The 16599-nt window shown below is 38.6% G+C and overlaps 1 protein-coding gene across 4 annotated transcripts in view; it reads right to left on the reverse strand.

Annotated features, from left to right (window-relative positions):
• Positions 1–16599, reverse strand: part of prkd1 (protein kinase D1) — a 312643-nt gene that overhangs the window by 95298 nt on the left and 200746 nt on the right. For all 4 annotated transcript variants that reach the window (XR_011887053.1, XM_072267142.1, XM_072267153.1 and 1 more), the window contains one exon: positions 11876–12036. Coding sequence is in view for 3 of the 4 variants with exons in the window: in XM_072267142.1 (XP_072123243.1) it covers positions 11876–12036 (161 nt within the window). In the remaining variant the exon portion in view is untranslated. The remainder of the gene's footprint in view (positions 1–11875; positions 12037–16599) is intronic.

Consider the following 16599-nt stretch of genomic DNA (forward strand, 5'->3'; position numbering starts at 1 on the left):
ACATCTCCTTCGGCCTTGGGGAATCCATTACTGCTTGAATTTTCTCAGCACACTTGTGTAATACTTGTGAGTCAATGGTGTGAGCACAGTAAGTGATGCTTGGTTTAAAGAATTCACACTTGTTGCGTCATGCTTTGAGCCCATAATCTTCCACACTTTAACAACGTCTTGAGATTTTGGAGATGTTCCTTGCCATCCTTACTGGTAACAATGATGTTTTCCAAGTAACACTGAGTGCCTGGGCAGCCTGGCAGCACCTGGTCCATAGTTATCTGCTGGAGTGCAGGTGTCACAAGATCACAAGACAAAAGAGCTGAAGTAGGCCATTTGGTCCATCTTCTGCAGGTGCAGATGCTACTCCAAAAATAAGCCTGTTATAGTGAGTGTTTATGGTGAAATACACTTTGAACGCTTCTTCCATCTCCACCTGTAGGTAGGCCTCAGCTAAGTCTACATTGATGAAGTGTTTTCCTCCACAAAGATATCCTTTATCCTAGACATTGATCTAGTTTCAGTACTGGGTTGATGGTGACCTTAATATCACCACAGATCCTGACAGACCCATTCTTCTAGGCTACTAGGGCAACTGGCATTGCCCATGGGCTCCAGTCAACCTTGGAAAGAATTCCTTCAGCCTCTGTGCGATCCAGCTCACTGGGTACTTTATCAAGTATGGTATAAGAAATCGGATGGACTTTGTAAAACTTGGGTGTGCTATTTTCTTTTAACACCATTTTACCCTCGATGCGATTGAGTTTTCTAATGCTATCCTTCAACACCGCTATCGCATAATTCAGTGCCTTTCACAATTCGGTTTCAGTTGACTCTATTGCATGGAATGTGGCATGCAAATGGTAGATGGATCTCCTTATCGAGTTGTAGTTGTCTCAGTCAACGACAGCCCCTCAATGCTGGCTCTCCTGTTTTTACCAAGCACAAGCCCAATATGGCTTGTTGGTTGTTGTATTTCATTGTAATGAATGCTATTCCCATGGGAGTTATCTCTTCCCCAATATAAGTTCTTAGTTGGGTATCTGTGGGCTTCATTCAGTATCTTTGAAATGCAGTTCAAATTCATTTTGTGGAATAACCATAACAGCCAAGCGAATGTCTAATTCCATTTTAATTAATTTGCCATTCACTTCTGGTGTAAGCCATATTGCTTGTCTGTTGTTAGTTTTCACATTTTAAATTTCAAGGCTGCATAATCCTGTGTCACTCCCAAAGTTATCAGAGTTTTCATCAACAGCATGCAGATCAGTGCTCTTTTTGAAACTGCAACTTGACTTTTTATTGGCTTCTCTTCCCTGTGCAGTTCATTTATTTTTGTCTGCCTAACATGCTCTTAGTATATATTCTACTTCGTTGCAACTTCTGCAAGTTTCATCTTTAAATTCCCATTGGCCTGTTGTATCTGAAACCCTGCCACAACAATAAAACGAACTGTTCGGCAAGGCTAGCTTCTGTTTAGACGTTACAATTTTGTTCACACTCACTTGTATTCCTGACGGCCACTCAATTGCATCTGTCTGCTGGTTCCATTGACACAGTGATTTAAACTGCTCTTTTAAACAAACAATGATTTTGGTTCTAAACCTTTCTTGTTGCTCCTGTTATGTTTTGTAATTCCAAAAGATAAAAAAAACTAACTGACAGAAAAACATGGAGCTGGTGATAACTCATGTACTCTAATTTTTACTTGTAGCAAGGCACACATATATGGTGCAGTGGTGTGATGTATGACGTATATATAAGATACTCAAAAGCTCTTGACATTCCACGTTTGAAGAATATATCTGACCACATGCTGTTTAAACAAAATAAAATTCAAAACATGGAAAATCTGATAAATGTGATTTGAGAAAAATGGCTGTGAGTTTATCTATCTTCAAAAAGGATTATTCAAATTTTGTATACGTTGTTCAAATTAATTAAATATATATATATATATATCATCAGGATCAGTACATTTTGGCCCAATTAAGCATCTGCCCCAATTAGCTGAAGTTTCATGGAAATAGTTAAAAATATATAAAAAAGAGGAACTACCATTCAATTGAGCAATAAATTATGTATTTAAAGGAAATACAGAACAAATTAGACCACTACAAATACCACTATGGTAACATAAAACTGCGTATTGGCTTTTAATAGTTATTGACAGAGGAATTCATCCAGTGTACGCTGCCGCGTTCTTTTGATTGAATGTAAATGAAAAAATTAGTGCACACACCTAGTGCAGATAATGGACTACCTTCATACAATGCTTTCGGCATTGGAACCTTCCAAATCTGTATTCTCATTGTAACATTCAAGATGATTGTCGATACCTTCAAATTCTTCGTTGTTCTAATGGCTGTGCAAGTGCATGTGACAGTTAAGGGGCAATGTGTCCCAAATAAACAAAGGGAATCCTAGCTATTTTCTCAATTAGTTTTTGTTCTTTAAGAGTTATCCCAAAGACGCGGCTGCCCCAATTCACCAATTGTCCAATTAACCAGAATCCACTGTTTAGATATAGGTTATATAGAGATATAGAAAAAATTGAGATAGACATTTATATATACACAATTACTTACCTGATGTTAAAATGAGGCAATCACGGTATTAATTAACATTATTATTTCATCAACATTGCTTTAATTAATTTTTACAGTTGAGTGACAAAGACTTGGCTAATATTAGTGTTTAAGTGATACCTGGGGTGATGCTAGCACTTCAGTGATACTCATTGGAATAACATCAATATTTCAGTCATCGTTATTTAGTTATCATTATTACTTTAGTGACAACCATTGGAGCTAATGCTAGTATTTCAGCAACACTGAATGTGCTGGTGTTAGTATTTCTGTAACACCTTTGAGATAAAAATATCTTAATAACATCCATTGGGGTGATATTTCAAAGAGACGTATTCAGTTAATGTCAGCAGTTTGGTGGGCTAATGGTTATATCCCTATGGCACCCTGTGTGCTAATGACACGGTGGGCTATTAACAGCTCTATGATAACTCCACATTAAAAAGGTTAGTGTCGATTTTACTGACATTGAGCCAATGTTGTATTTCAGTTAAATTTGCACAATTAGCGCTCCAGCAGAATTTAATAGGGAAATAATATTTCAATAAAATTCTTTCAGCTTATTCAGAAGGCTTCCAAAAAGGCCGCATATAAAAGATTAGTATGCAAAGCTGAGACACATGGGACAGACACCGATATGGATAGAGAGGTATGCAGGAAACAAAGAGTAGGAGAAAACATAGTTTTTTTTCTCCTTGGCAGACAGTGACAAGTGGGGTAACACAGAGATAGGTACTGATTCCAGATACTCACAATATATATTAATTATTTAGATGAGGGAATGAAATACAATTCCTAATTATATGGGACAGTGAACTATCACATTGTGTACCTGTTATGCTTGGAGTATTTCTTATACATGAGGAGTATAAGATATGCAAGAAAACAGAAGAGGGAAACCAGGAGGGCTAATGGAGGGCATCAGGTTGTTCTCCTTCAAGGTGAAAGAGAATCCCAAGGACTTCTATAGATATATTAAAAGGAAAAGGTAGCAAGGGAGAAAATTAGTCCACTTGAAGATCAGCATGGTCATTTATTCATGCAGCAGAAAGAGATGCGTGAGACCTTAAATGAATTTCTTGTATCTGTATTTACTCTAGAGAGAGACACAGGATATATTAAACTGCATATAAAAATATTCCCCCCCCCAGAAGTTTTCATGTTTTATTGTTTTACAACATTAAATCACAGTGGATTTAATTTGCCTTTTTTAAAAAACTGATCCACAGAAAAAGAAGGTTCTATGGTCTGATGAAACCAAAATTGAGCTTTTTGACCATCAGACTAAACACTACAATTGGCATAAGCCAAGCACTGCACATCATCAAAAACACACCATCCCTATCATGAAGCATGGTGATGGCTGCATCATATTGTGGTGATGCTTCACTGCAGCAGACATGGAAGTCTTGTGAAGGTAGATGATAAAATAAATGCAGCAAAATACAGGGAAATCCTGGAGGAAAACCTAATGCAATCTGCAAGGGAACTGCAACTTGGCAGCAGATTTGTTTTCCAGCAAGACAATGACCCCAAACATAAAACCAAAGCTACACTGGAATGGCCTAAAAACAAAAAAGTTAATGTCCGGGATTGGCCAAGTTAGAGTCCAGACCTCAATCCATTTGAGAATTTGTAGCTGGACTTGAAAAGGGGTCCACTGGGGAAGGCACTCATGGTCCCCATGCAACCTGACAGAGCTTGAGCAGTTTTGTAAAGAAGAATGGGGAAAAATTGCAGTGTGCAGATGTATAAAGCTGATAGAGACATATCCACACAGACTCAAGGCTGTAATTGCTGCCAAATGTACATCTACTAAATACTGACTTGAAGGGGGAGAATACTTATGCAATCAGTTTGTGGTTTATATTTGTAATCAATGTAGACCAATTTGTAGAAATTTGTTGCATTTTGACACGATTCAACTTAAAGGTAGCCACAAAAACGAAGAAACTCAAAAGAATCCATTGAAAAAATAGACTGGCCAACACCCATTATGCAGAGAGAAAAAGAAATAAATCATGCAAACAACAATTGCAAGCAAATAGCATTCTGAACTGAAGTCCACAATGGGAGTCCGTCAACAGACCCTTAGTTCAGTGCAGAGCCGAGCAGCAACCTGAACCGGCCCGACACTTGCCTCGGGCCCCAGTGCCAGACTTTTTCAATCTGGCCTGGCACTTAAAGTAGTGTTCAGACATTGGGTTCCATCACTTCAATATGCTCTGGGGCCTGGATCCCGCCACCTCGACTTAGCCTGTACCCAACCTTTCCGAGTCAGCCCAGCGCTTAACTTAATCAAACCTCGGGCCCCCTGCCTCACCTCGGTTCTGCCACATCGAATTGCCTCCAAGTGCAAAGGGAAGCTGCAGGCTATTATTTGCCATGATCATTTACCAGAAAAAGTATGATTAACAAAGAAGTTAGTTGTTTTCCTTGCTTTATTGGCCACCAGCCACAAGTCACTGAGATTCACCAGTGCCAATTAAACTGGAATCGTTAGAATTGAAATGAATGTGAGGGATTTTGTTTTGGAGATACAGTGCAGAGTAGGTCCTTCCAACCCTTTGAGCCACACCACTAAGAAACCCCCAATTTAACCCTAGCCTGATCACAGACAATTTATAATAACCTATTGACCGGTAATTAATTCTGAACTCTGACTCCCTGAGTTGTAACAGCATCGCGCTAACTGCTGTGCCACTGTGGTGCCGACAAAACTCACAGGAGTGGAAAAATTAGGAGAGTCGAGGACCAGGAATCAGTCAAAGGATAAGCTATAAGCCATACCTGTCTGAGATGAAGAGAATGTCTTCTCCTCCAGGATGATGTAGAGTTAGTCACTCAATAAATTAAAAATGAGTTAAACGTTCTTCTTAGGGTTAGAGCGATCAAGTGGTAAAGTAAGAAAACGGGAGCGGGGTAGTGAATTTGTAACCACAAACATGAAAAAGTCTGCAGATGCTGGAAATCCAAAGCAACACACACAAAACGCTAGAGGAACTCAGCAAGCCAGGCAGCATCTCTGGAAAATAGTAAACAGGCCAATGGTCGACGTTTCGGGTCAAGAACTTAATGATTAATTATGATCATACTGGATGACAAAGCAAGTTCTGAAAAGCCAAATAACCTACTCCTGCTCCTGCAGTGTTTCTACTCTTGTACATCTCAATGAAATCAACTTAATTGATGTTATTACTTGAATGCTATTCATTGAGTTAATATTAGTGCTTGAGCAAAATGCATTGCGGTAACATTAGAAATTTTGTGACATTCACTAGGGTTAAGAAAATATTTGAACGTCATTCGGCTGAGATACTGGAGCTTCAATGGCACTTGTCACTTCAGTGACTGACTTGGTAATGTTTCTATTTATGTGAAAAAGACATGTGTTTCAATGATTTCTCCTCAGTTAATGCTGGTCTTTCAGTGACATTCACAAAGGCATGCTCATGTTTCGTTGAACTTCAGTTAAGGTTAGCACTTTAGTGCTGTGCATTAAACTAACAGAAGTGTGGTGACATTTAACCAGCTGACATATATACTTCAGAAATAACAGCTTGCATTGATATTGTACATTAACTTTACACAAGCTTCTACGCCACTTATAGGTGGAATAGGGCAACAACGAGAAGATAGATAGATTAGGACTGCCGACTAAAAGCCTTGTTGAAATAAGAGGACAGAAGGTGTGGGAGGGAGTTGTGGAGAGTGGACCTGTAACATTTGAAGATGCATCATTGTTGATGAGTGAGAGTGTAAACACATAATGAGCCACATGCACAGGGCCAGGGTGCATGGAACAGAATACTAATCTGACAATGCCTGTGTTGGAGCGATCTGCAGGCAGGGCTATAGGACTATTTCAAAAATTTTAAATAACTTAGAGGCACTGATTCCAATATAGCTCATGGATTGGTTATATGCAAGCTGAAATTTGAATTCGATTGGCTGTGAATGGCCACATTCTGGACATTCATTCACAGTGTGGAACTTCTACATAATAGATTATCAGGTAGAAGGGAATTAAGTTCATTTTACAAATAGGTAAAGAAAGTACGGATTAGAATCTAAGTAGCATGGGGATTGAGTGAGGATTGAGGGAGCAGGCTTGTACAAGAGGGAGTGAATGTTTTGTGAGGGTTACATCTCAGATTTGTATTAAATTCTTTGAGACCAATTGAGGAATTTCAAGTTCAGTGTCATCAAAATAATGTTCATCATGGAGGGAGATGCTGAGATACATCCTCGGATGCACTGGGGCATATCACCAGTATTGTAACCTGGGGTCATCGAGAGTATCAGGTATTTCAATATCAGATACCTTCGCCCAGGCAACCCAGCCAGGGTCAATCAGGCTCCGATTTATATCCCAGCAGCATTTATTCATGGGTCACACCTCTTAAGCTACAGCCAGCAGGAGGCTCACTCAGCAGCCTCTGTAACGGTCCTGATGGCTCTTTTCTTTGCAGCCCCCAAATTGCCAAGGAGAGAGTAGACTCTACAGAGTGAGCAGCCAGCAGAACCTCTACATCCAACCTCTATAGGCTCACACTGCGCCCTCCACCCCTGTCTCTGACACAGTTCTACCACCTCCTTATAGTTAGCTTTCTTAACATTCAAACGCCTCCTCAATCCAGTCTTCCCAAGGCACTGTCAGTTCTACCATGACCACCTGCTTCGAGTTTTCTGACACAATGGCCATGTCCCTCCGTGATGATGATGATGTGATGAAGTCAGAGAACTTTAACCGCTTGTCAAGATTGACTTTCAGCTGCCAGTCAAATGCTGTGGTGAGCAAGCCTGCTGGTGATCTGGGTTGAGGCTGTGTGGTTGGTCTCCAGTTCTGACAAAGGCTAAGGGCGGAGGTGCTTACTGTTGTTAATTATGGAGAAGGAGATATTTTCTGTACTGCCCTCAGTACCTGGTCATAAAATTCCTTTGTTTTATGTTGCTACAAGGGATGTCTCTTCCCTCACTGGAATTCAGGCCGGGAGTTTAACAGCAGATAAATAAAGTGAGAGGAGCTGAGCAGACAGAGTTATGGATGTGGCATTTATTTAATGGGTATCAATATTGCTGTGGCAATGATTGAGTTAATGTAATTTCATTGGTATGCATCAGGAAATAGTGGCAGCCATTGTGTTAAGTTTAGTACTATGTTCAAATTCATTGGTTTTATAATATATCAGCTAATTTAAATTGGATAGCTGTTATATTTTGGTATTGACCATTTCTGTTTATTGGGGAGAACCTTCCAATGTTTTCCCTCCATTCATGTCTTGGAATGTGAAACATTTCACTTCACACTGAATGCCGGAACAGATGGAAAGTTTGAACAAAAATGTAAACGAGCCGTGTGTTGATCAAGGATACAAACAGTTCTAAGGTTTTGTTTCTTTCCTGTGATAACTGATAAAAATAAATGGCTAAGGAGATAACGGGGCAGTGTTTTGCTTTTGTTTTATAACAGAGCCACCCATATATACACAATAAATGTAGAACAAAGAGAAAAACAAAGCCAGGGATCATAACTGCAGCAAAAGAAGCAGAATGAGCTGAGACAAAGCAGGGAGATTTCTAAACCAAGGGTCTATGAGTGCATTATCGGGTATTCAGAATTATGGCTACAGATTACGGCTAGGCCTCAATCACAAAGAATATCCACGATAATTCACTAAAAGTGAAATTCAGATCATTATCAATATTAAGAAATATTTTGTGTCTTTCAATGGGGAAAATTAAAATAATTTTCACTTGAGTTAATCAAGTTTTCAGCTTTCTCATCTTTTAAGCATTTTCACCATTTTAATGAATTGTAAAAGGAACACTTGTGTATATGTTCTTCATGAAAACAACATTCAAATGTAGTCAAGAACTATTTCCCAACCAGTGACAGATATCATGAATTATTACCTGTATAAATATCAGCACTTATTCATCATTGAGTCCTACACTAATTAATACTGCAGAACTCAAATTATGCAGTGGTTCTTAAAAACTGAATAAATTGCAGTAAGAAAATAAACTGGGAGCTATGTCTCTAATTCCTATAGCAGAGAGAAAGATTCACAAGGATGGTTTGCAAATATATCTGTTATGTGCTGCTGGGCATCTGAAAATAGTGCAGCAATCCTGGGTCAAAGTAATAAAGATTTGGGTAATAAAGAATAAATTGTGCTTTTTGCCTTGCACAGGACCAGCTGACACCAGATGACTATATGACTATAGACACATGACAGATGACTATAGACAACCCACTCGCTTGGCCTTCTGAAACCAACCTCATCAGGGAATCATGAAAATATATGTTTGTAAGTTTATTGATGTGTTAAAACTGCCTATTCCTGTAAATAGAGGATTTTGAATTGCCTAACTTCTGACTAGACAGTGATAAGATTTGCACAGAATAGAAACTGTCCTTTCGGCCTACTGTATCTATGCCAACCCCCATGCCTATCTGAACTAATCCCACTTGCCGATATTAATTACATATTCCTCCAGGTCCTGCTCATTCAAGCATCTGTTGAGATGTCTCTTAAATGTTGTTACTCTTCCTGCTTCCACCACCTTCTCTCAGCTCATGGCAGATACCAACTTATGCCTTCTAGGTTTTAGACACTCCAGCCATGGGAAACAGACACTGACCATTTACCTGATCTGTGCTTCTTATAATTTTCTTTACTTCTATCATGTCACCTCTTCATCTCCTTCATTCCAAGGAAAATAAACCTAGCTCTAGAGTTATCCTTCCTGATAACTCAAGCCTTCCAATCCAGATAACATCCTTATGAATTGATCCAGCACTTACTCTAGTTTAATCATGTCGTATCTACAGTGCAGTGACAAAACTGCACACCATACTCCAAGTGTGGCCCAAACAACATTTTGTACAACTGTGACATGATGTCCCATCATTTGTACCCATTATCATGGCTGATGGAGACAACTATACCATTACATCTTCCTCACTACATTGTCTACCCAATGTAGTGGAAATTATGTACTTGTATCCTCATGTTTAACAATGCTCCAAGGCCTTGCCATTTACTGTGACTGTCCTGCCCTGGTTTATCATGTCCTGCCCTTTCCCAAAAAGCATCTCTAAATTCTTATCCAAGTTAATCTCCAGCTACTAATCCCTTGTCTACTTTCCCAGTTCATCTATAACCTATTGTATCCTTGACAACCTTCTTCATGGTCCACCACATGAACATTTCTGGTGTCATCTGCAAACTACTAATCATGCCACCTACATTCTTATCCAAATCATTCATATAAATGACAAACAGGGGACCCATCATCAGACTCTGCGGGCACAGGCGTCCAATCTAAAAGACAACTCTCCGTGACCACCGTCTGCCTTTTACTACCAAGCCAATTTTATATCTAGTTAACTAATTCAGCCTGGATACCACATGTTCCTGGGGATTAAGGATATCTTGCTTCCACGTCAGTTTAATGGATCCTGTGGTGACAGATGAAACTACTGTAAGAACTGGTGTCTACATCACAGATAGGGCAGGTGGAAGATGACAGCAAATAGGCAGGAAGTCTGTGAGCTGCAATAAAGTAACAATCTACTGGCAGAACTCAGTGAGTTGACCATCATCTGTGGAGAGAGATGGATTGTCAAAATTTCAGGTTACGATTATGAATTAGGACCCCACTCCTTTCCTCCAGCATTTGCTATTCCTCAATTGATCTGATTTTAGCTCCAAATTCCAGAATCTGCAGTTCCTTGTGTCTCTAGTTTGCAGTTTTGCTGATCTGCTCCTCCCACCATTTACCTTTCTTTCTTTTTCAATCTTTTTATTAATTTCAAAGTATAGAAACAAAACATAGCAATAATACAAATAGTAGGAGAAATATTGTTACACTTAGGAAAAGTAATTGTAAAATCAAATAGTGTAAGTTAACAAAGCTCCCAATCATGTAGAACTGACAACGGATAATACAAATCAAAAAAAACTGAAAAAAAAATCATGAAAAAGAAAAAAAAACAAAACCAAAAAAAAAACAAACCCCATCCCCAAAGAAAAACAGAATTAATCAACTAAACTAAAAGACTTGGGCAAAACTAACAACTTAAAAATGGAAAAGAAGAAAACCTTAGTGTCGACGACTCCATTCCCCTCCAACAACAGTACGGAGAGATAAAACAAGTTTGGAAATGATCAAATTCCCACCATTTACCTAAGATCCCTGTGTGCTACTGATGTACAAATCTGAGGTTCTCTACATCATCTCAAATGCTCCTTCTCTACTTTCAGCAGTTACTGGCAAGAGAGGCTCAAGAGTCTGTGAGGATGTTTCTTTTTTAGTCATAAAGGTTTCCAGCCCATCTTTGATCATTTTTCGTCTATCCATTTAGTAATCTCTTTCCACAAAAGTCTCTGATTCAGAAATCTTGTTTACAGCATATGAACGATGTGTTCTACCCAGCAGATAATATAATACAGGGCACGCTGGCCTGGAAGATGACAACAATTTTGATTCACTTATACTTCATGTGAATCTGGCAGACTTTGCAGAGACAGCATTAGCGGTACCTTTCCAGTGTCTGAGATGCATGCTCAATGTATTCCAGGTAAAAAAGGGCTGGGGTCATTCTTGCTTTGTAGACCAGGAGATTTGCACTGGTCATCTGGATACTCGAACAGCCTTTACATACCAAGGTTGTTTCCTCAGGAGAAATGTAAAATCTTACATACTTGGAACACCATGCACAAGTATTAAGCATGTTTAAGTATCTAGTTGAGAATATTAACATTTGTTGAAATTAACAGTTATCCAAATAAAAAGCAACTGACACAATTATTGAGATACATCAACCATGCTATTCATTGCTTTCTATGAAATAAAACATCACAGGCAGCTCTTGCTTATTAAATTTCAGATGTTTACTTCACTAAAACACTTAATTCTCTCATTTTTTTCTCCCTTTGGAAGGGATGAAGTGATTAGAACACCCCAGTGTTGCAGCTGTTATTTCTACATTAATCGGCCGCTGAGGATAATGCTTGAACAAATCATTACGACGAATATAAATTGTCAACAGTGTGTAATCATAGTGTGCAATTTAATAAATGTTAAAAATTACATTGCTAGCTAAATCAACAGACTTTGATTATTCTATATCAGCAGTCCTTTGGTAGGCTTCCTGTTATAAATGGGATTACAGCATTACATAGGATTTATGGTACATTTTATATCTGTGCTTCCTTTCAGTTAAAGCTAAGTAGAGTGTTAGATTTATATTCTAATGATATGTAAAGTTCCTTAAGAGAACCTACCAGTGACATCTCATCTGGTGTATTCGGCGACAGATCATTAGAGGTGGACCGTGAGGTGCCTAATCCTGTTAGTGAAACATTGGAAAGGCGTCTTTTGCGCACACCACTACAATTGTTGGGGATTTTGAATGCACATCTCTTGTGATAGTTGAGACCACATCCTGCAAATAATTAAATTCAAAGATGCATTCAGCAATAGAAATAGGTTTATTCTTTCTTTAAAACTTTTTTTTAAACACAAAATCTTGGTTCTTGAATTCTATGAAAATGAGCAGCACTGACTGAAATTCCTGATGATCATCCCCAAAATATGAGAATTCCTATTTTTCCATATAGGTTAGCAATTATCTCAGACAAGAATGGTCGGGGGTGGGGGGTGAGTCCAAGTTTGAAATTTAGAGTACACACATTTGCCTGAGATTCTAGTACTGATGCAATGGCAAAAATGCAATTTATCTGTTACGTGTTCTCAGAATAACAGTGATTTCACACTCTCCTCGCATTTTTGCATACCCAAATCAGCCTTCTGAAACTGAGAAAAGTAGATTGAACTGCAGTCACTTAAAGACTTTGCCCATAAACTCAAAATGGATTCCTCAAATAGTGCTGGAAATGCATTGTGAGTTTTTGAGTAACTAAAACAGGTCTGTCACCGAAGATGATATAACATTCATGAAAGTTGCACTCACTAGCATATCGATTAAAGCATTGAGAGAAAAGGATGGAGAAGAAAGTGATCCTAGTGCAGAGGAAGTTGGCAAGCCAAGTCGGATTTAGGAAGGCCAATGCGCTAATGATGAAAGCAATAAAATAATAAGGAGAAAATGAGATTGTAACTCTCCTGTTTTTGGAATTATTGTCCTGGCATTAGAAGTGTTACTGAATGAATGGAAGGACAGACAATAGGCGTACAGAAGGGAGTGGGCTGGGAAAGGTGACGAAGATACATAGACACTAAAATTCAGACACAACATTAATTCAAAACTAGTTATCTGGCTTTTTTGCTCCTTATTAAGCATCTTTGTCATTGAGCTTCGTGTACAGGGAACAGTTCCATTTCACTGCTAATTCGCAGGAGTTTAAAAAAGGACACTCATTTCTACCCTAGTATGTCCGGCACTAATATTTTTTCTGTTATCGGTTACAGCTTCATACAAATTATCTAAATGTACATGCATCTCACAAAAAATAACAAAATGGCTGCTCATTTTCATATTATAATATTTGCTGGAATATATTTATGAATAACATAATTCAGCAATAATTTAATGAATGATAACAATCATCAGTCTCTGCACTGTAGCAGTTATGTTAAAATGAATTAGTCTATGCAAAACCTTTCTTTGACAGCTCTGCAAACTAATCTGTCATTTTATTTATCTGATTCATACAAAATTAATATCATTATTTACAATTAAAATGCAGAAATTAAATTAATCAAAAATTTCACTCCTGTAAACAATCATATGCTAATCCTTCGGTATTTAAGAAATGAGTGTCACTGGCAGGGCAAATTTATTGCCCATTCCTAGTTATCCTTGAGATGATCCCGAAGCACACTCTGCATGTCCTGCACTCATTATTATTAATATGTTCTTCATATAGTTGGACGAGAATTTTACAATTTTGCCTCAAAAAAAATCATCTATATGGGACAGATCTTCTGTTGCCTCGAGTGTGCTCCAACATGTCTTCCGCTGGGAGTTTCACTTTGTATTGTTCAGTACAACACAGAACTATCTCATCTCAGTCAGCAAGTTGCACTCACAGAGTGGCTTCAACAGCTAGCAAGGCCTGCCTCCCAGCAACTAACAATGGATCAAAATACCATTTATTGAAATGAATTGAATTGATTTTATTAATTACATCCTTCATATATGTGAGCAAAAATCTTTACTTTACGTCTCCATCTAAATGTGCAATGTGCAATTACAGTAATTTATAATAAATATAATGTACAACAGGATAGTCAATATAACATAAAAATACAGTTACATCACCATGAATTAATCAGTCTGATGGCCTTGTGGAAGAAGCTGTCCTGGAGCCTGTTGGTCCTGTCTATTACGCTGCGGTACCATTTCCTGGTCGGTAGCAGCTGGAACAGTTTGTGGTTGGGGTGACTCGGGCCTCCAATGATCCTTCGGGCCCTTTTTACACACCTGTCTTTGTAAATGTCCTGAATAGTGGGAAGTTCACACCTACAGATGCACTGGACTGTCCGCACTACTCTCTACAGAGTCCTGTGATTGAGGGAAGTACAGTTCCCATACCAGGCAGTAATGCAGCAAGTCAGGATGCTCTCAAACGTGTCCCTACAGAAAATTCTTAGAATCTGGGGACTCATACCAAACTTCAACTGTCTGAGGTGAAAGAGGCACTGTTGTGCCTTTTTCACCACACAGCCAATATGTACAGACCACGTGAGATCCTCGGTGATGTTTATGCAGAGGAACTTACAGCTGTTCACCCTCTCAACCCCAGATCCATTGATGTCTAAAGGGGTTAGCCTGTCTCCATTCCTCCTGAACTCTCAATATTACCCATGCATTGAGTGGGACTGGCAGGCTTAAAACAATTTAACTCGGCACAACCACATAGCATATTTCCCAGCCTGGGAGCTGAGAAGCTTGTGAAAGATCATGCTGCCTGGTTGGACTTAATGGGGAACTTACTAAGGTAGCGGGCACTGGCAGAAGAAGCTACTGTAGTTTACATCAACATCAGTGGCAGAAACCAAGATTTCTATCTTTCCCTATCTATTTTTTTTATCTGATTCTGTGTTCAGATACAGTATACAATTATTTCTTGGCGTGTGTGTGGAAAAAACAGGTAAAATTACTTGTTACTGATTCTTCACATAAGTGCAGGCTATATTGAGACCTTTTTTTTACCCAAATTCAGAATTGGTTCACAATTATTAACCTTATTGTGTTTTTCAATTTATTATTAGACAACAATATATCATACTGCTGAAATTATTATGTTGTTGACAGCCAAAGGATATCATCTAACTTCCATCAATTTTCTACAATATTGCACATTTATCAGGTCTTTTTACATACTTACAATGATTTAATAATCGGTTGAAAATCAACCAGATTACTTTGCTGAAATGTAAAGCACATTTGTAGCGAGTTGGTTCCTTTCATTTTCAGAAAGTAAGAAAGGTGAGATTGTTATTGGGCCATCACAGGTCACTGCTCTGGTCTCAAAATTTTTAAAAACATTTTTTTTAAACATTATCCCTATCCATCACCTTCTCTATATTACATTTTACTAATGCATACCATAACTGTTAAAATATGATAATAACAAGTTCCAGCTAAAATGTCCTGAGAATTTCACCAACAAGAGAACAGGACTCATTTTGTCATGACTGACATACAAACAGATTGACTGAAAACTAGTTCCAGTCTCCCTACATCCACTTCAAAGCAAAGTGATGGTACTCCACCTCTTGGTATATAAAGTTACTTCAAGCTGGTGTAAAATAATCTTGCAATAACTTCACCTTTCTTACTATAAATATCACTATAAAATTATGGTATTATTTACATTCATTTTTCATAAGCCTTTCTATAAAAATTAGTACTTTGAACTTAATATTATACCGTACTTTCAAATAAGTACTCCTTGCTGTAAAGACTAATTATACGTATTTGGCATCAACATTGCTTTGATAAGATTCGTTGACATTGGACAATCTGAAGACAATGGAACAGACATTCCCTTTCAGACATTGCAGTTCATATTTTGTGAGTAACTCTGTTCCTCATGTATAATCTTACTGTAACCGTGCACCATGTGAGACTTGTGACATTAGAGTCATGGAGCACAGAAACGGGTCCTTCAACTCACTTTCCAGCAATGTTCCCACTATTCCCTCAAGGAAGACATTCGACATTTCAAACATTCTTCGGGTATTCCTCAAAAAAAAGTCTTCCTCTTCCTCTGATCCCTTCAATATCTCCAACTCCTTACCTTCAACCTAGGCCCTCTGATCATATGCACCTTTGTTAAAAAAGTTCTCACTTTTTGTCTTATTTGTGCCCTTCGTAACTTTGAATATTTCGTCACATACTCTGCCAGCAAAGCGTGACTAACTTTAGGGTCCTGATGAAGGGTCTCGACCTGAAATGTCGACTGTTTATTCCACTCAATGTATGCTGCCTAACCTTTTGAGTTCCACCAGCATTGTGTGTGTGTGTGTTGCTCAAGATTTCCAGCAGAATCTCTTGAGTCTTACCTTTAGTGATCTTGTAATTAGGGCTGCTTTCGGAAAGGGGATTCTCTGCTCATGGATGCCATAAAGGCTACCTCAGTATATATATTATAGACTCAGTTTGATAGGTACCTATACAGTAGGAGAATTAAGGATATTGGGGACAAGGCAGGTGGATGAAGCCAAATCCACGACCAGATCAGACATGGTCTTATGGAATTACAGAGTAGGCTCAATGGACCATATGGCCGACTCCTGCTCCTATTTTTTATATTCTTACGGCCTGCCAGTACATCTCCCCGCTCTGCATTTGGCAACTCGTATGTTTCTTAGTCTGTGTTTTCACTCTCTAACTGATCCCATTCCCTCATATTTACAGTTCTTATCCTTATGGTCACCTCACCTCTCCCCTGTTAGAAAATAACTCCCTTGCCTACCCCCTCTATTCTATAAATTTTTTTTCTCCTTTCCCAATCTGATGAAGAGTCTGCCATCTGAA

This window comes from Mobula birostris, chromosome 1 (assembly GCF_030028105.1).
Source record: "Mobula birostris isolate sMobBir1 chromosome 1, sMobBir1.hap1, whole genome shotgun sequence".
NCBI classification, from domain to species: domain Eukaryota; kingdom Metazoa; phylum Chordata; class Chondrichthyes; order Myliobatiformes; family Myliobatidae; genus Mobula; species Mobula birostris.